The sequence below is a fragment of the Triturus cristatus genome, chromosome 2_2 (genome assembly GCF_964204655.1).
Source record: "Triturus cristatus chromosome 2_2, aTriCri1.1, whole genome shotgun sequence".
In the NCBI taxonomy this organism is placed as follows: domain Eukaryota; kingdom Metazoa; phylum Chordata; class Amphibia; order Caudata; family Salamandridae; genus Triturus; species Triturus cristatus.
The window spans coordinates 855,012,430-855,033,140 of NC_140582.1; the positions used below are offsets into that span (position 1 = coordinate 855,012,430).

General features: G+C 46.8%; 1 protein-coding gene across 1 annotated transcript in view; it reads left to right on the plus strand.

Moving 5' to 3' along the window:
- PDS5A (PDS5 cohesin associated factor A) overlaps positions 1–20,711 on the plus strand; it is a 1,513,477-nt gene that overhangs the window by 538,562 nt on the left and 954,204 nt on the right. The window contains exon 19 of the mRNA XM_085642237.1: positions 11,133–11,293. Within this exon, the coding sequence (XP_085498363.1) occupies positions 11,133–11,293 (161 nt within the window). The remainder of the gene's footprint in view (positions 1–11,132; positions 11,294–20,711) is intronic.

Sequence of the window (20,711 nt, forward strand, 5' to 3'; positions counted from 1 at the left end):
GATGCGAAGAAGTTGGACCAGTCGGCTAAGAAAGTCTTCTCTTCTGCCAGTATGGCTTTAAAATCGACGAATGCCACCTGTCTTTTGGGCCGATAGATCTATGCCCTTATGGATTCAGCTAAACAATTGGCCCCAAAACTGTCGGAAGAAGATAGACTGAACTTTAATGAGGTTCTGGTGGATACCCAAGCGGCTGCACGTCAGGTAATCCAAAGTGGCTTGGATACAGCTGATTCTGTCGCAAGGATTATGGGTTCTTCTGTTGCCACGAGGAGGAGTGCGTGGCTCAAATCATCCGAGTTCACCCCTGATGTGCAGGCAACGCTCCTGGATTTGCCTTTTGATGGCTCTGGTCTTTTTGGCAAAAAAGTGGATGCTGCGCTCGAAAGATTTTAAGGAGAGTAAGGCCATGGCTAAATCTTTGGGCCTTCAATCTCAGCCTGGGGGCTCGTTCAGGAGGTACAAGGGCTTTGGAAGGTCATCCTTTCGTTCATATAGACAGCCCCAGCAACAGCAGCAGAACACTCTGTATAAGAGCTGCAGAGTCAGAGGTCGCACTCGAGGTCGTCAGCTCTCCTCCTTCTCCTCCTCTTCCTCTTCCTCAGCCCCTCCCACCACTGCAAAGCAGTCCCAGATCCACCATTCTGTTTCATGCTGGTCCTGTGGGGGGCCGGCTTACCCATTTTCTACAAAATGGGAATCGGTTACTACAGATCTTTAGGTTCTAGATCTTGTAGAAAATGGGTACGCCCTTCCCTTTCGGGAATTCCCTCCAAATTACCCTCCTTGCCAAGGTGTTTGCTCGGAGGACCACCTTCTCCTGCAGGAGGAAGTCTTGACATTACTAAAAAAAGGTGCGATAGAGGTGGTTCCAGAGCAGTAAAGGGATGCTACTCCCGTTATTTCCTGATTCAGAAGGACGGCAGGCTGCGTCCAATCCTGGACCTCAGGATCTTGAATCTTTTTCTGAAGCAAGAGAAGTTCAAGATGCTCACCCTTGCGCAGGTTCTTCAAGCGCTGCATCAGGAGGACTGGATGGTGTTGATCGACTTGCAGGATGCGTATTTCCACATCCCCATCCTGAAGTCGCACAGGAAGTATCTCCGATTTACGGTAGGGTCGCAACATTGGGTTTGCGGTTCTCCATTTGGTCTTACTACTGCACCTAGAGTCTTCTCCAAGGTGATGGCAGTGGTGGCAGTCCATCTCAGGAGGTCGGGGATTCCGGTCTTCCCCTATTTGGAAGACTGGCTGATGAAAGCAGAGTCGCCAGAGAGGGTGCTTCATCATCTGCAGGATACAACTCGGCTGTTGTACAAATTGGGTTTCTCGATAAACGTACCCAAATATCACCTGGTGCCTTCTCAGCGCAACCTGTTCATAGGGGCGGTACTGGACACTACTGTGTGTCGGGCTTTCCCACCTCCACTAAGGATTCTCAAAATACAGGAAATGATATCCTTGTTTTACAATGGAGCGGTCGTTCCAGTCCTGAAGGTCCTTCGTCTACTGTCTGTTCGCCTCCTGCATTCTGTTGGTCAACCATGCACGCTGGCACACGAGGGCATTCCAGTGGTGCCTCCGCAGGCAGTGGTATCAGCACAAGGGAGATCTCAGGGAGTCTGTGAGGATCTCCAGAGAAGCTGCAACGGATCTGTCTGGGTGGAGTGTGGATGGCAGTCTGTCTCAAGGAAAGCCCTTTCATCTACCTCCATCGGTGGCCACAGTGATAAAGGATGCGTCCACTTTAGGGTGGGGTGCGCATCTGGGGGATCTGGAGATCAAGGGTCTTTGGTCTCGGAGGAAAGGTTGCTTCACATAAACCTTCTGGAATTGCGGGTGATACGTTTGGCGCTCAAGGCCTTCCTCCCTTCCCTTCGCGGTCAGTCGGTTCAAGTCCTGACGGACAACACTACCGCGATGTGGTATGTAAACAAGCAGGGAGGAGTGGGGTCGCATTGTCTCTGCAGAGAGGCTCTGCGCCTCTGGTCCTGGGTTCAGGATCATCAGATTTGTCTGATGGCAAATTATCTGGCCGAAGTTCTGAACGTGCGTGCAGACAGTCTCAGTCGACAGTTCTCCGCTGACCACGAGTGGAGGCTTCATCCGGAGGTGGTTTGTCACGTCTTCCGGATGTGGGGAACTCCTCAGGTGGACCTGTTTGCCTCTCACGAGAACGCTGACTGCCCGTCATTCTGCAGTCTCCAGTATCCGTTGCAGGGAGCTTTGGGGGACGCGTTTCAGTTGATTTGGGGCACTCCCATACCCTTGGTTCCTCGGGTTCTGAGGAAGTTTCGCCAAGACCGGGCCAAAGTCATATTGATCGCCCCGGATTGGCCAAGAAGGGTGTGGTATACAGATCTTCTCCACCTCTCCTCTTGCCCTCCGCTCTGTCTCCTTCTGAGGGCAGACCTCCTCTCGCAGTCGCAGGGGCAGGTTCTACACCCCCACCTCCAGAGCTTACACCTTCATGCCTGGAGATTGAACGGGGCAACCTGAATTCTTTTTCTCTCCCGCCAGATGTTGTAGATGTAATTTTGTCTGCCAGACGTCATTCCACTAAATCTATCTATTCCTATAGGTGGTCTAAGTTTGTTCTTTGGTGCGGAGAGAAATCTATTGACCCTTTGAGGGCTCGTTTATCTGACATTCTTCAGTTTGCCTTGTCTCTTGGTCAGCAAGGCTTTGCTATAGCCACTGTAAAGGGATATCTTTCGGCCTTGTCGGCTTTCTTTTGTTTGCCGGATCAGCCGTCTCCTATTGTTTTACGATTTCTGAAAGGCCTTACAAACAAGTTTCCTCTGACTCCTTTTATTGTGCCTCAATGGGACTAAAATCTTGTCTTATCTTACCTGTTGGGTTCTCCTTTTGAGCCCTTACACAAGTGTCCCTTGAGACTGTTGTCTTTCAAAACTGTTTTTCTCATTGTGATCACCTCGGCAAGGAGGGTAAGTGAGCTTCAAGCTCTGAGTTCAAAACCCCCGTTCTTGACCATTCATGCTGAAATATTGGTACTCTGAACCAGGGCTGCTTTTCTGCCAAAGGTGGTAACTGCTTTCAATCTGGGGCAGTCCATTACCCTCCCTACCTTCTATCCTCCCCCTCACCCTTCCAAAGAGGAGGAGAGACTTCATCGCTTGGACCCTAAGAGGGCGGTGAGCTTCTACCTTGATAGGACTAAAGAATTTCGAGTGGACGACCAGCTCTCCATGGGCTTTGTTGGCTGCAGGAAAGGCAGGGCGCTGCACAAGAGCACCCTTTCCAGATGGATTGTCTGGTTCATCAAGATATGCTACTCTTTGGCCGGTAAGGAACCTCCACAGGGTTTAAGGGCTCATTCTACTAGAGCTAAGTCTTTTACGTCTGCCTTGTCTAGAGGTGTTCCTGTGGAGGACATTTGTAGGGCGGCAACTTGGGCCTCCCTCCACACTTTTGCAAAGCATTACAGCTTGGATTCCGAGGTGAGGAGGGACGGACACTTTGCTCGTTCCGTCCATCAGGACTTTCTGGTATAGAAGGGTGGACACCCTCCTCCGGGAGTGGGACTGCTGTGGGAATCTTTTCACAAGGTGAGGAATCCACTGCCAGATGTATGCATCAGAAGAACAAGTTACTTACCTTCAGTAACGCTTTTTATGGTGGATACAGTATCTGCCTGTGGATTCCTCACTGACCCACCCGCCTCCCCGTTGTCCACCCTTGTATACCTACAATTCTTATGATTGTGTTTCAAATGTATTTGTTACTGTCAAAGGCAGTGTGTTATTTCTTTTGCCTTCATATATGATCTCCACACTGTGTGTTGCTTTGTATATTATGTACTGTGTATACTGTGTATATATTGCTGTCAGTCCGTCCGTGTGCCTCAAAGGCACGGAAAAAGGGCGGAACTGACGTCATCACGCCGACGAGGTCTTCTTATGGAGTCAGTGGAGTCGCGAGCGGAGCCATGTCTGTGACATCGTCTTCGACCTCATCGGCGTGGACTGCTACAAAAGTTTCTGAATGTAGCTGGCGCAGAGGATATTCACAAGGTGAGAAATACACAGGCAGATACTGTATCCACCAGAAAAAGCATTACCGAAGGTTAGTAACTTGTTCTTCTCCACACCTGCTGTGCACTATCAGTGCCCTTTGGTTTAAAGAATGCCCCTGCCACCTTCCAGAGGTTGGTGAATCAAGTCCTTGCTGGGTTGGAGTTCTTTAGTGCAGCTTATCTTGATGATATTGCTGTCTTTAGTTCCACCTGGCAGGATCACCTGATCCACCTTGGGAAGGTTTTAAAAGCCCTGAAAACTGCAGGCCTAACTATCTAGGCATCCAAATGCCAGATAGGGCAGGGCACTATGGTGTTCATGGGCCACCTTGTTGGTGGAGGCCAGGTACAGCCCTTACAGCCCAAGATCCAGGCCATACTGGACTGGGCAGCTGCAACAACCTAGACCCAAGTCAGGGCATTCCTTGGATTGACTGGGTACTACAGGAGGTTTATTAAGGGATATGGGTCCATTTTGACTCCCCTCACAGAACTCACCTCCAAGAAAATGCCTAAGAAGGTTAACTGGACCAATGTGCTCAGCACCAATTCTAAAAGCTCCAGATTATGCCAAGCAGTTCATGGTGCAGACTGATGCCTCTGAGCTAGGGAAGGCTTCTTCCCAGGGAGCAGCGTTGGAGTCCCAATGAGAGGGAGGCCCTTGCTGTGGTTTGGTCCCTGAAGAAGTTGAGACCATACTTGTTTGGTACTCACTTCCTAGTTCAAACTGATCACAGACCTCTCAGATGGCTAATGCAAATGAAAGGAGAAAATCCAAAACTGTTGAGGTGGCCCATCTCCCTACAGGGAATGGACTTTGAAGTGGAACACAGACCTGGGACTGCCCATGCCAATGCAGATGGACTTTCCAGGTTCTTCCACTTAGACAATGAAGACTCTCTAGGGCAAGGTTAGTCTCATCATCTTTCGTTGGGGGTGGGGGGGGGGGGGGGGGGGTTGTGTGAAAAAGTGCCCTCTTGCATGGTATGCCCCCACTTTTTGCTGAATTGCTAATGAGCTTTGACTGAGTGTGCCCTAGACTCCTGTCAATCAGGTACCCAGGGCCTGTGTTCCTTCCCTAAAACTGCATGGACGCCTAAACCCAATTGGCATCTCTGGCCACATGTCAGGCCATGGTAAATGGTACCATTTTTACCCAGGATAATGTGACCAGAGAAGGCCCCTAAGGGCTGCAGCACTTATAGAAGCCCCGTACCCTGACACACACACAGCCTTTGCAGGCTGAGTGTCTTGGTGCAGAACAAAACAGTGTCGACATGGCACATATCCCTTTGTGCCATGCCCACAAACCATTGCCCTGACATACATTAGTCACCCCTCTAGTTGGGTGCCCTATGCCAGTGGTGAGGTTACAGGTGCATGAGCCCTGTACCCCTACAGTACCCAGGTCCATTCCTGGGCCCTGTAAGTGCAGTGCTGCCATTAAGAGTATATGGTGCTGGGAGGTTGTCATTACGAACACCACAGCACCATAATGGCTACACTAAAGACTGGGAGGTTTGATATCAAACTTCTCAGCACATTAAACCCACACTGATGCCAGTGTGGGATTTAATGTAAAATGCACCGCTGAGGGCATCTTAGAGATGCCCCCTGAAACACGACCAACTACCAGTGACCTGACTGAGTGGCTGCGCAGGCTGCCACCACCAGAAATGTTTCTGGACCCGTGGGTCGAGAGCCTGCTGCTCTCGGGGGCCTGAAACAATACACATCCTGAGACGCGGTGCCAAACCTCCTCCCCCAGGATGGGCAGGGTTCATGAAGGAGAAGCTTCAAAGGCATGCCGCCTTTGTGAGCCTCTCCAGACCATTTGCTGCTTTCAGCAACTGGTCCCCACTGGTTCTACCCCCCACTTTGGGCGGGAGAACCGGCGGAAAAAACAAGTGAGGAAGAGAGGTGGGCCCAGCTCTGCCAACTCCACCCCTAAGGTGGGTGAGGCGAGGTGAAGCACAACCTCGAGTCCCTGCCATCTTGAGGATGGGGGGGACAGGCTCCTGCCCCCCTCCCACTGGAGATTGGCAGAATAGGGGGTGTGCCCACCCCAGGTAAGGGACCCATTGGTCTGTGCCCTTTACCTACCTGTAACACCCCTAAATTTAGTATTTAGGGGCACCCTGAACCTTCCTTCCTCAGATCCATCAACAACAAGAAAAAGAAGATAAGGACAAAGAGCCGTGCAGAGCTAACAAGAGTACGACGCCCACTGGCTTGGCCCCAGCCCTACAGGCCTGTCTCCCCTCGAACCTGTTCCTGCAAAATCTCGGCTTGTCCAGCAGCCAGCAACCTCACACACCCTGGAGGACCTAACTGCCTTCACTTTCCAGACTGTTTCTCCTGTGAACACTGCACATGTTTAAACTGCAGCTCCTGGTGCCAGCCAGGAACCGCAAACCCAGCCCACTTTGCACTCGCCGATCCCGGCCTGAGCGGAAAAACAGCACGAGGAGGTACCACCGGCGATCCTGACCTGAGATCTGGTGACCCCTGACCTGCCTTAAGCGCCCTGACGACGCCTGCAGCCTCAATCCAGAGGACCCCCCCCCCTACCGCGACCAGAGCGGGTAAGAAAAGCCGATGTCCCAAGACACCCCTGCACCCGACGCCCCACGGCCTTGTGTGCCCAAACGAACGGTGCCTAACCAACCCTCAACATCCCTTCTTACCCCTCGAAGTGGTGGTCACTCCTGGAAGGTCCTCGTCCCCGTAGCCTGCAGTGTTTTTTTGTCCCGGAGAATCTCCATTGAAATCAACAGGACACCCAACCTCAAAACAGCACCCTGCACCCGGCCGCCCTAGTGCCGCTGAGGGTGCCCATTTGGTGCTAACTTGGTCCCCAACTTGCCCTGAGCTTAACCCTAGGAGCTTTGCTCCCACAACCCCGTGGCCTTTTTGCCAGCAGCCACTAACCGAACTCCCACTATGCTCCATAGGATAACATTGGGCCTCACCGATCTGCGCCCGGCAGGGTGCAACAACAGTGCATCACTGACCCTGGGAGACCCCTGAGTCTATCCCCCGGACCCTAACTCCAAAGACCGATTACCTAGCTGGAAACCGATAACCTCTTTTTCCTCATAGAATAACATTGACACTTTTTGTCCCCAAAAATTTCGAAGTGTCGACTTTTGAAAACTGAGACTATTGCTTAAAAATCACACGATTAACCAAAACGCGTTTTCTCAACTGTTTTCAGGAGATGTCCCAGTGCTGAATCTAGGTATCCAGCACTGAGTAAGAAAAGTATTGTTAAAGTAACTTACCTGCTAACTGAATATCCCCGCATAGGATAAAGTTGGTGATTCTATGTGAAAAAGTTTCCTAGTGTCAACTTTTGAAATACAATAATATTCTTTAAAAATTGTATCTCTCGCTAAAACTAATTTACTCAACTGTTTTCAGGACATGTCCCAGTGCTGAATCTAGGATCCAGCCCTGTTAGCAAAAGTAATTAATTGCATTTTACTTAAAAAGCCCATTCATTCGAATGTACTATACCTGCTAAGTGTTGCAAACTGTTTACTTCAACTGTAACCAAAATCAGTACAAGTTATACTGCATTTTTGAACTGTGTTCCTACAAGTAATCTACTACTGCAAAGTATTTTTATGCTTACCTGTGCCAGGCTTGCTTGCTTCTAGAAATAAAACAGTATATTTTTTATACAAAAACAATTGGCCTAGAGTTCAGTTCTTGAGTGTGTGAATTCATTTGCTGACTGAGTGTATACACTAAATGCTTAACACTGTCCTCTGATACTGCCTTACTACTCGACCAGGCTACCACTTTAGAGTGTAAGGTTCTATCTAACTTTAACCTCTGCCAAACCTCTGGAGACCCTTGGAATCTATACACTCTGTACCTTACGTTGGTGCAGTATATATAGATACTGCCTTGGCTTCATTCAGAGCGTCATATGTGGTGGCATTGTGCAGTTGACGATCGCCTCTGGAAAAGGCTGTGCTGTATCTGAGTGTCAAGCATGCATCATAACAGTAAACAAACCCCCTTTCCACCCTAGCCCCAATCACCCCTTGGTTGTCCCCAGAAACCCCAGCCAAATTATCACAATGCAATGCATAACAAGTAGTAGCGATAGTTAGCTAGGAATTTAATGAGCATATTGCTTGGGGAGTGGGGGTCCAGAGGTAATACAGTCATGTAAAAGGTCTTGGCAGTATGAGAAGTAAAAATGAACAAATCAATGGGGTGGATAGAAGTCAGAAAAGGATAGAAGGATGTAGTCGTGCTAACCACCAGGCCCATTTCTGATCAGAGGTTACAGGTCTATGACTCATATCCAGTGCGCCACAGCAGCCTCGTTGTGTAGTGTAAGGCATTGTTGATGCGGGTTCGTATATGTTGTTCAACATCAACCAGATATAATTCCATTGTTACTCTGCAGTCAGAAGCTGGAGCACTCTTGGTTTAGATGAACCTGTGGACGATCGAGGCCGCCTCCATAGGGTCTGAAAAGAACATCGTTTTGCCTAGTAGGTTAAATCGCTGCCGGTTCGGATAACGCATGGCGTATTGAATCCCCCATGTCCTGCAGGATTTGCTTGACAGAGGCAAATTTCCACCCTATGTCCTGTATGCTTTGTGCAAAATCATAACAAAATGACAGACATATCGTCATATTGGATGTTGCGTTTTTCTCGTGCCAGTGTCAGGATAGTGTCTTTATCTCTATAATTGAGAAGTTGTGTAATAGGGGGGCGTGGTGGGGCCCCCAGGATTCGTCTGGGGTCCAAGGTGCGATTGGCTCTCTCCACTATCAGCAGGCGAGAGAACAACTCTGTACCAAAAAATGTCAATGAGCATCTCTTCTATATAGTCTTCTGTGCGCCCCAGCAATGTAGTTTCAGCCACGCCAAGTATCCTGATGTTGCTTTTACGCGATTGTGCTTTTAGATCTTTGTTTTTTAATCTGAGCTTCTACATTTCGGTCATCCTCTCCTTTAGATTGCGATATGTTGTGCCACGTCATCTTCCACATCCAATATTCTTGCCTCAGTCATATCTATGCAGACTTTTTGACGGTCCAGTCGCTCCTTCATATCATCTAGCCCGGAGGGTCAATGATTCAAACTTGGTATCAGTTGTAACTAGGCTAGTTTTATCGCTGCGGAAAGAGGCGACTCTCCTAGCACTCGTTTCACTTCTGCCCTCTCACGAGGGGCAGCGAGTTGTAGGCGTTTTTGGCTTCTTCAGGCATAAAAATTCAAGCAGGATTGTTTATCTGTCTTAGAGTGGCACTCGCCCATTGTCTTGGGGAATGCAAGGTACAGTGCCCCCCCCCTATCACAGTTCAGGGTAGGCTGTTCCAGGCATCCAGGATTCACAGCGGCCAGAGCAGCGATAATGACGACTTTGATGCTCGTTTGCAGTGCAGCGGATTATTATTAGGGGCTGACACAAGTATTGTGTGCCGAATAGCAGAGTGATGAGTCAGTTTCTCGTTGGGGGGGGTTCATCAGGGTGGCCAATCTGTCATCTCTCATGCCCAGGCAGAGTTCTAGAGCTGAGTCTCAGCAGGTTTATTCCCCTGCCCCTGGTACAGAACCGCTCCAGGAGAAGGTTGCCTCCTTCCGCTGAATCCGGGATCCAAAGTCTACACCAATGGCCCCTCACAAAGCACCACTTCCCTCTGAGGATGTCATATAGCTATTGCTTGGTCGGCCTGCTGTCTGGCCGTGGTGGCGTTCTCTCACCTATAAGTGGTACAGCGCAGGGTCAGTAGTTCTACTCTCCCATACCACCGCATGCCTGTCAGGGGAGCCTTTGGCAGCTGTGAGCACTGGCCGACTCTGCGACGCTGACCTGTTGTTCAAGCCTCCTGAACCAGCACACATCATGGCAGGGAGCAGCCAGGTTGCACCGTGCAGGTGCTGCCTCTTTCGTACCACATCTGCCGCCTGTCTGAACCCATGAATGGCACCTTTGGCTACTCTGGCACCTTGCCAGGATATCCGGGTAAGATCAAAACAACTAATGTTCAGTTTGACGCATACCTCTGTAGGATAATTCCTCCGGCCCATGGAGAAAATTTAAAGAGCTGCCATCTTGATGTAGGCTGTCTGGCAACCCCCAGAATATATTAAGGACTTTATTTCAAGCATATGCATCATCTGCTCACTAGCCACCGCTTGAGTTACGAAGCGGGGCTTCATTAGTCTATGCAAAGCATGTGTATCTACAGCCAAACAGGCTGTGAATGGAAAATGTTACAGATGTAGTGTTGTAGATTTACAAGCCCACTTTTTTCTTTGAAAGCCTACAGTGATTACATATGCTCTCAATACTCACGAAAGAATCACATTTTACAAAGCATAGTACCTAATTACTTTGTCTTGGACTCGACACACACTACTAACCTGCTGAGTGGAAAACAATACGATGTGTAATCTTTATCCACTATTTAATTTAGTCACATTATGTGAATTTAGAAAATATTCACGCTGCAAAAGAAAAATGTTACTAGTTACAATGTTCTTTATCTTTAAGACTTTCATGGATTCACATGATCTGCCTACCTCTCCAGATAAGGGGTGTGGATTTAAGCAAAAGATGAGAAACTGTCACATTAAATAGCGGATAATCCCTAAAAACAGCAAGACACCATAAAGGAAAATAGAATAGGATGATGGCGTCCTTGCATTGGGGTATTGTGGGTGAATGTCTGACGTTATAGGGAGATGGCATTTACCACCTCCTGTTTGATTCCCAAAGGGGAAAAAATGAAAATAAGGAAATATCCGAGCCCAATTACAAGATGTCAGAATTATGGTACAGCATATGAATCCAGAAATGTTTTCAAGTCACAGAACTTTGGTTACTGGTATGTAATATTTATATTATGTAGTACCAAGGCCAGTTGCAGGTGTTAGACCCCTCTGTAGACTAAAATAGTTAGGGTAACCAACAAATACTGTTTTAATCGATTTGTTTTAAGTGGGTTCATCTTGTGTTGGAGAAGTTGAGAGCTACTTCAAGAATAGTAGTGCTGTTCCATTATGTAATTGAAGAAAATAAATGAAAATCTTTGATACGTTTTTTTTGTTGCCCCTTTAAGGTTCTCTCTTTTACACATCCTACCTCTTTTCACTCTGCGGAAACTTACGAGTCTTTACTACAGTGCCTAAGAATGGAAGATGACAAGGTGGCAGAGGCTGCAATACAGATATTTAGAAATACTGGTCACAAAATAGAAACAGACCTTCCACAGATTAGATCGTGAGTATATTTCTGAGTGTAGATAGATCTGTTAATGATAACAATTACATGTATTATTTAAATGTATTTTTTCTGTCTGTTTTTGTTAGATTTAATTGGAAGTGGCGTTTGTGTATGAAAAAGAGAATCTGATTTGTGCACAGTCAAAAATGGTTGCCCTTTCCCTGTACAACTGCCTTTTATATGGTGTATTGCTTTAGTTGTTTTGCGTCAATCATTTATGGATTGTTGAATGTGTTAGATGCAGCTTAAAACAGTGAAACTTTGAAAACATTATACAGTGAAACCATAGATTTTTTAATTGCTATTTCCTCTTGGTTATGATTCGTGCTAATGTCTATCATTGGTTGCTAGACTTTGAGTCCGATGTGGCACAAAAGTGATTTGTATTTTGTAATTGTCAATTGTTGACACATTTCTCTTAGCTGGTACCCGGATGTATAAATTGTCATTAAGGTCCACATAGAATAACCAGTGGTGCATGACACAATGTAGTTATTTCATAAATAAGGTATTGTTTAGAATTTGATGCTAGATTTGTCTTTATTTATTTTATAACCATGATTTTTATTGACATTTCAGCACAACATACATTTTTGCAATAGTTTACAATTACCATGTTAATAAAAACGCTGCGTTTCTTTATAATGTGGAGATAAAAGTAGTACACACATTTTTACCTTTTCGGTTTCTTTTTGCATGGGGACATCCTTGTTCTTCAGCTGTTTTAGCAGTTAAATGCATGTTGTGTATCTGGGCAGTTTACACATGCCTTGTCAACCTTGTAAACAGCTGTGTAACTAACTGCCTTAACTGGGGGAAGATGGTCCAGGTACAGCACTTGTGATTTAACATCTGTGTTGGTAAGGGTGTCTGGGAGAGCAGGGCAAGTGGAAAAGCAGGAAGGATTGTGTGTTATTGCTACTCTGTAAAGAGGGAGTGGGTTGCTGTGGAGAGAAGTGCATGAGGGTGTAGTACTCCCCCTAACCCCAAGTGTAAGCCCCCCAAACGATGCACCGAAAATGCCCAGTAACTGGTCAGTTTTGTGTAATAAACAAAATGTATTTAAGATTTCCCATTCTGTAAGCTTACTCTTGAGTAATGCATCAAATTCTAGGTTCCTGGAAATTCCTTTTGGAGAGATGGGTGGGAATTCTATCGTGATGTTTGACAAGCAATGAGGACATCAGCCCATCCCAGGCACAAACGATTGGAGGATCACTGAGCCTCTTCTCTATGTAAAGCCTGACTCTTGGTAGGCATAACCTGGATCATTGCAGTGCTCCATTGATGATTTTTCAGGGGTTTGTTGGGAACACGGGAAGGGGGCGATCCTACCTTGCAGTTTATGGTAATGGTACATTTGGCAAGTGTCAGTAGAAGGTCAGCAAATCCAGTCAATTCAAATAATCTTTAATTCGGTCATAGACCCTAAAAGATACATACTTCATCATTACTAGTATTTACAACACTTAAATAGGAACACAGAACAGTTATCATTCAATGTATTAAAATTGTTAAGAGTTTAAGAAATATAAAAACATTTAGGAAGGACACAGGTTTGCAATTCTTAATTAGTTTCTGGGAGGTAAATATATATTTAAAAAAAAAATCTTTATAGGAGAAAACCCTAAGCGGGAGTGTGCCAAATCTAAATTGCAGATAGTTTTCTCGCTGCACTGGGTAGAATCTCATCTAGGAACGGCTCCACTCTATATTCGTCTTTTATTTTAAAAAAATGGAGGGTAAGTGAGCCCAAGCCGGAATTGCTGAGGGTATCTGTGATTCTATTCGTGCTATACAAATTGACCAAATCAGCACGCGACAGCTCAGCACAGGCTACTGCAGGATTGGACCAAAGACCTGATAAACCCAGTCTCATACTTTCTTTTTTTATAAAAGCAAATCAGGGCAATTTCTCAGTCAGAGGAAGGCCCAGTAACTCTTCAGTTTCAGCTCTAAAATGTGTCCGCTCAGGGGAAACCCAAAGTCTGCGCCAATAGGTTAGGGGCCGTAGAGCCACTTCTTCTATGGGTCTAATACCCATGTCCATTCTCAAGGGAATAAGAGGGGTACTGGATGGAAGGGCCAGCAGTGATCTTAAGAATAGATTTCCAGTCTTACTGATACCTTCTACCGAGGAATGTCCCCACAATTCCGCCCCATATAAAATTGCTCCCCGTGCTTGTACTTTATATATTTCTATAATGGAAGCAACTGGCTTAGAGGTGGACTCCCTATGGAGTTTTAAAATACCACCAGTGGTCTGCGCAAGTCTGAGTTTAGCCCTAGCCAGTTGTGGGCCCCAATCCATTCTATCGGTGAGGGTAATACCCAAGTATTCAAATATAGTTACCCTGTCCAAAGCTATGGCGTTCAGGGAGGGATTGGCACATCTGGTCTTTGGTGGATTACTTACCATAAACTTAGTCGTTTGTGTATTAATCTCCAACCCCCTTTTATAAAAAAAATTGACAAAGCTGTCCAGGGCACGTTGGATTCCATTGGCGAATTTGACAATAGGAGAGTATCGTCAGCAAACATTAATGCCACCACCTGATTGTTTTTTAGCTTTGGGGCATCAATATCTTTGACCCCTTTGAGGTGGGCAATCAGTGCATTGACGAAAAGACAGAATAGGGTGAGTGCCAGGACACACCCCTGTCTTACTCCTCTATTGACTGGGAATTTAGATGTTGCGCCTCCCCATTTACCACTCTTCACTTGGGCAAAGTTATCCGAGTGAAGTCTCCTAATGATGTTAAGGAGATATGCAGGGATCCCCATATCCTCCAATACTGCCCATAGTATTTGACGGGGTACCAAGTCGAAGGCAGTTTTAAGGTCAACAAAAATTAAGTAGGGACTGCCACCCTCTACTCTCACAGTTTTCCAGTACAAAAGTTGGAGCCTTAGTAACTGGTTGACTGTGGATGTCTTTTCCCTAAAACCAGCCGATCGAGAATGATGCGTGTAAATAGTTTTTGACTTAAAACGATCAGGCTGATTGGACGGTAATTAGCCGGGAGTAGTGGGGATCCTTTCTTGAACACTGGTATAATCTCAGCTCCCACCCAGGTATCAGGTAATTTAGAACCGTGGAGTATAGCGTAAATCCAGTTGTTGCTTTTTCTCCTTCGACGCAATAGGCCATTCCCAGTACAGAGTACTGCAGTGTGATTATAATAGCTTCTCCTCTCTATTTTTTCAGTGTTTACGGTCAACACGCCGTATTCGGCAGATTATATGGGTCAAGCCCACTTGTTCCAATATGGCAGGGCAATTTGATTAAGTCATGGCACTGATTTTACCAATCACATTGGGTATCATAGAAGTACTGTGCAGATTATATTGAATATATAGAGTCTGGCATTATGAGGTACCTTCTGGGGCTTCTGCAATACATTGATTCATTTCTTCTCATGGAATGCTCTCCGAAGTTCTCCCATTTATCCTTTAAACAGTCCAGATGTGTTCGTCTAATACCTAACAGTGCTCTGTACAGTCAAGAAATCAGTTTCTTGCCAAAACCCATTGTGTAAATGGCCGGAATATACTCATGTGTCAGCTGTTGTGAATTGGTGGTTCCCTCAAAGAAGGTAAATACATGCAGTGAATGGCATCTGTCAGAGGAATTGACCCTCTGGAGCCCCTATGCTCACATTAAGGTTTCAAATAGTGTTAGTGAGCTAGCCTTGTAAATATCTCCTTTAGTATCTAGTCAGGCATTACTTGAACTCTTAAGTAGTTTTTATCCCCAAATAATGTTCTACTCTACTCAGTAGATATGGATACACAGTGGCAGGGGAGACTTGTCCCTGGCCCTTTGCAACACCTGCAGATAAGTGGAGATCTACCAATTCTAGCTATGCCAGAGAGCACCACAGCTAGATGGTGGGAAGCAGTCATACTTACAACAAGAGTCCATTCTTGGCCAACAGCTCTTCGCTGAGTTTATGTAAATTGCACCCACCCATCCATCTTGCAATTCATTGGGTCTGAGCTGCGATATAACACAACTTGAAGTTCCTTGTGTGACTCTGCATCTCCTAGCATTCTAAACAAACTGGCATTATTTGGAATTTGGCAGATAGATACTCCGTGATAAATGTAATGGATATTCCATCAACCTTATTACAAGTTTGACTCACTTGCAATAAGGTGGAAGGAGATATAGGTCACATTTGTGCTCGTTTAACCCTCTGCTAAACTATAAATCAAGCTCAGCATTGTTTAAAAGACCATTGAGGCCTTTACAGATCTTCTTGGTAATAATGATTGGCAGGTTAGTGAAATAATATAAAAGGTGTGGGAGCTTCAACATCTTGAATAGGGCTGTTTTCCCTCCAACTGTTAGAGGTAAAGTCCCCTCGAAGGCTATTTGGGACCTCAGGGTTTTTATGATTCCTTTATGTTGTCTTCGTAAAGATCTGCATCGGAGCAGTATGGCTGCACCTAAAAGAACCTGACGGTAGTGCCTTTCTGCCCGGCCCCTTCCTGATGTGCCTCAAGTCCCAGTGGGTAGAAGCAGTATTTCACTCAATTCAATTCAATAGTTCTTTATTCAGTGGTTAAAAACCATCATAAAAGAATACACATATATACAGTTAAAACAGTATTAAATCAGTATACCGAACATTGAATGAATCTATGTACATACAAATAATTAATTAATCACCGACAATCCGTATAGGTAGCTTGCTAAAACTAACAAGTTGGCGAATCTACAGTGTTCATAATTAATGCTGGCCTCTAGTTACCCTGAGTCGAAGTGCAAATTTCAAGAAACTTATCACCGCACATAATGTTAGCGGGTCACTAGCCCTTTGTAAAAAGGTCAGTGCCTCTTTGGCTCGAGTGAACCTTGCCTTTTTCAGAATATCTTTTAAGAATCTACGTCTTGGGATGGTGTATATAGGACATAAAAGTACAAAATGAAGGGTGTCCTGCGGAGACCTATTGTCGCAGCCGCAGGCACCCTTCTGCTCAATTGAATTGCTAAAACCAGCTGGATCAGCTAATAAATAAGGTAAAAAATTGAGCCTAAAACGTGAAATTAAAAACCTCTCTTGGGCATTGTAGAGGACACAAAGATACGGTTCCATCCCTGCAGTGGTTTCAAGCCTACTGTAAGTACTCACTGTAGGTTTGCTCCCTTCTATTGTAATCCTGCTCGATACTCTTGATTCCATGAAAATTCTCTTCAGGTTAAGCTTATCCTGAGCAGTGATCAGTGAGGGGTTTAAGTACAGCTCTTGGTAACCCATACTTTCCAGGCTAGTCTTAACATAATTGATCCATGGGATATTCAGATGTTTATCTCTACCAAGGCAATCTTGTATAATCAACCTGCTCAGTGCAGCTTCAGGGTTCGTCCATATTTTAAGCAAAGCCAGGATTGGTCTAAACTTAATCAGATCCTCTAAGTAGGGTCTTCCTAGTTCTTTATGGACTATGAGAGCTGGTGTGCAGTTAGGGACTTTCAGTGCTGAACGAAGTATTTTGTTTTCTTCCCTTTGTAGTCCGTCAAGATTTATAAATCCCCATACTTCTGAGCCGTACATGGTTTTTGGACAACACATTGAGCCATAAAGGTTCATTGTTTGTTCCGGACTCCAGCGGCCAACTCTCCTCCCGTAACCAGAAATGGCCCCAGATGATGCCACCAATTTACCACACCTTTCCTGCACGAGGGGTGTGAATTTTAGTGACTCATCAAACAGCACACCTAGATACGAGAATGTTTGCAGCCTTTCAAGTATGTGGGTGCCAATTCTGTAAGTGGAGCCAATCCGTGGCTTGTGGCCTGCTGTCATTACATATGATTTTTTTAGATTGACAGACAGGTCTATTGCCTCCATAAATTTGACAAACCCATCAATAAGGATCTGCAGACTTTTAGGGGTTCGTGCCAGAAGAACCGCATCATCTGCGTACAACAGCACTGGGATGTTACGTGTCCCTACCCTAGGACAATCTGTATTTAGATTATTAAGAGATTGTTCCAAATTATTAATATATAACGAAAACAAAAAAGGAGCTAAAATACATCCCTGCCTCACGCCACTTGAGCAGCTGAAGGATTCTGTCAGTCCCCCATCCTTGTTATAACGTACCCTGGCGGAGGTTTCTCTATGCAGTTCCTTCAGTATACAGATTATCCCAGGATCGATTCCGAGTTGGTTCATCATTACCCATAACTTATTCCTATTAACATGGTCAAACGCAGCGGCCAAGTCCATGAACCCCAGATACATGGCTTCGTTGCTGGTTTTGGTGTACTTTGCTACCAGCATGTATAGGTTCAGGCATTGATCGCTGGTGGACCTACCGGTCCGGAAACCGTACTGGGCATCTGAAATGATGTTTTTATCCTCGGCCCACTCGGTCAATCGATTCAGGATTACTCTTCCCAGGATTTTGGCTGTAACATCTATCAAAGAGATAGAGCGGTAGCATTGAGGGTCATCTTTGTTGCCTTTTTTAAAAATGGGTACAATAATGGCCGTTGACCAAGACCGAGGCAGACCGACCATAATGGCCGCGTTTAATACTCTAGTTATAATAGGGGCCCATAAATCCACGTGACTCAGGAACAGGTCTGGGGGGATCCCATCTGGGCCCGGGGCTTTGTTTTTGGTAAGTCCCTCAATGCCCATTCTAATCTCTTCCAGGGAGAATACCACCCGCTTTCTCTCTATGTTCATCCCCCTCTCCTTTATCGTATCCTCCTCCCCGTGGTTATACAGGCCCTCACTCACTTGACCCAAAGCCCTGAGAGTCACCCAAATGTATTCAATGCATATGTAATGAGGTGCAGTTCAGCTCTTACGTCGCCGATGTATAGCAGAAGGTAATCTGCTGGTACATTACATGTACCACCACTCTGGATCCCCCACCTCGATCCAACTGAACTTCATTGCAAAGGGTTCTATTGTATGGTCCAACAAAAGGGGGGAAAGTGGGAACTCCTGCCTTGACCCCATCTAATGTAGTATTGTGCTAATATCACTTCCCTTGTGCATACCATTACCACTGCGGACACTTGCAGTATTGTATTGAAGTACAACATTTGTATAGCGCCTACTTACCCCTATGTGGGGTGTTGGATTACTTGCTTTCATGGGTAGCATGCTACACTGTAGGCTGTATAGTCAGCAGGATGTGCAGTGCTCACCATGTTATAGGATGCAGTGCTTTGCAGTGTGGAGGAGGAGGAAGTGAGAGAGACCGAGGCGCTGTACTATAATTGTCCGTATGCTGGCAGGCTTGAACAGCTCTGCAGGTCCTGTTATGGTATTTCTTATGATTATAGTCTGCTTAGGTGGTTACTATGTTGGGTTAAATCTGAGTTTTTGTGTACAGTGTGATTCTGAGCGGGCATGGTAGATGGGAGAGAGAAGTGGGGAGATCTGTTAGGATGGGCATTGTTAATATCACTTATCTCAGTGTTGTCATTGTGAGAAAGTGCCATCTTTCTTGCATGGTATGCCCCCACTTTTTGCTGAATGTGCCCTGGCCTCCTGCCAATCAGGTGCCCAGGGCCTATGTTCCTTCCCTAAAACAAACCAAACCCAAATTGGCAAACCCTGGCCACATGTCAGCCCCTGGTAAATAGTACCCTAGGTACCCAGGGCCTTGTGACCAGGGAAGGCCTCTAAGGGCTGCAGCACTCCTTGTGCCACCCTTAGAGGCCCTGTACCCTTACACACACACACACTGCCTTTGCAGGCTGAGTGTTTGGGTGCAAGACAAAAACAAAGTCGACATGGCACACATCCCTGGGTGCCATGCCCATCACCTACACTGCCATGGCATACATCAGTCACCCCTCTAGCTGGGTGCCTTATGCCAATGGTGTGGGCACAGGAGCAAGAGCCCTGTGCCCCTACAGTACCCAGGTCCATTCCTGGGCACTAAGTGCAGTGCTGCCATTTAAGAGTACATGGTGCTGAGAGCTCGTCAAACACGAGCTCCACAGCACCATAATGGCAACACTAAAGACTGAGAAGTTTGGTATCAAACTTCTAATCACATTAAACCCACACTGATGCCAGTGTGGGATTTAATGTACCCAGCGCCCCAGAGGGCATCTTAGAGGTGCCCCCTTAAACTTAACCTACAATCCACGTCTGCTCTGAGGCTGCCTAGGCTGCCACCCAGCAGACATGTTGCTGGACCCCTGGGTAGGAGAGCCCCTGCTCTCCTGGGCCTGCAACAATGCACATCCTGGGCGAGGTGCTAAATCTCCTCCCCCAGGATGGGCAGGGGGAAGCTTCAAATGCATGCCGCCTCTGTGAGCTTCCCCAGGCCCCTGCAACCGCCACTCTGGCGGGAAGCTCTGGCCGGAAACCCCAAATAAGGACCGGGATGTGCCAGCCTGCCAACCCCACCCCTCAGGTGGGGGAGGCGAGGTGAAGCACATCTCCGGGCTCTCGCCATCTTGAAGATGGGGAGCCCTACCCTATCAGGACTAGGCTACTGCCCCCCTCCCACAGGAGAGAGGCAGGATAGGAGGTGTACCCAACCCAGGACAAGGACCCATTGGTCCCTGCCCTTCACCTACCTGTAACGCCCCTAAATCTAGTATTTGGGGCACCCTGAACCTGTGACCCTGAGTCCGGCACCCAAGGACCTCCCTCGACACTCCTGAAGAAGCCTGCAGCCTCAGAACAAGGTGCCCCCCCCCCCCCTACCGCGATCAACAGAGGGTAAGATTTCCCGACACCAAAAGGCACCCCTGCACGCGGCGCCCAATCCCGGGGTACCTACCTATCCTCCAACTACCCAACTTACCTCTCGAAGTGGTGGTGGTACCTGAAGAGTCCTCGTCCCCGAGCTTGCAGTCTTTTTCTAAACCGGAGATTTCCCATTGAAATCAATTGAGCGCCTGAATGCTCAAAAGCACTCTGCACCCAGCCGCCCGAGTGGCCCTGGCAGTGAAAACTCTACACCTACCTACTTCCCCACTTGCCCTGAGTAAGTGACCAGGAGCCCAGCTCCCACAGCCGCGTGGCTTGCCAGTCAGCAGCCACCAACCAAGGCCCCCCTATCCCTCATAGGATAACATTGGGCCTAACTCTCTCTGCACCCGGCCGCCCTAGAGTCGCTGAGGGTGAACCAACTGTACCTACCTGACCCTGGGGGACCCCGGAGTCTATGCCCAGACCCTCAACTCTACCAGTCGAGTACTTACCCTTAAACCGCTAACTCTATTTTCCTCATAGGGTAACATTGACTGGCTTTTTCCTGAAATTTCTTTTAAGTGTGGACTTTTCAAATCTTAAAATATTCACCAAAAATCAGCCGAGTAACGAAAACGAAATTACTCACCTGCTCTTAGGTGAGCTCCCAGTGCTGGATCTTGGTGCCCAACACTGACTCTGAAAAATACTTACAACTGTACTTACCCTTAACC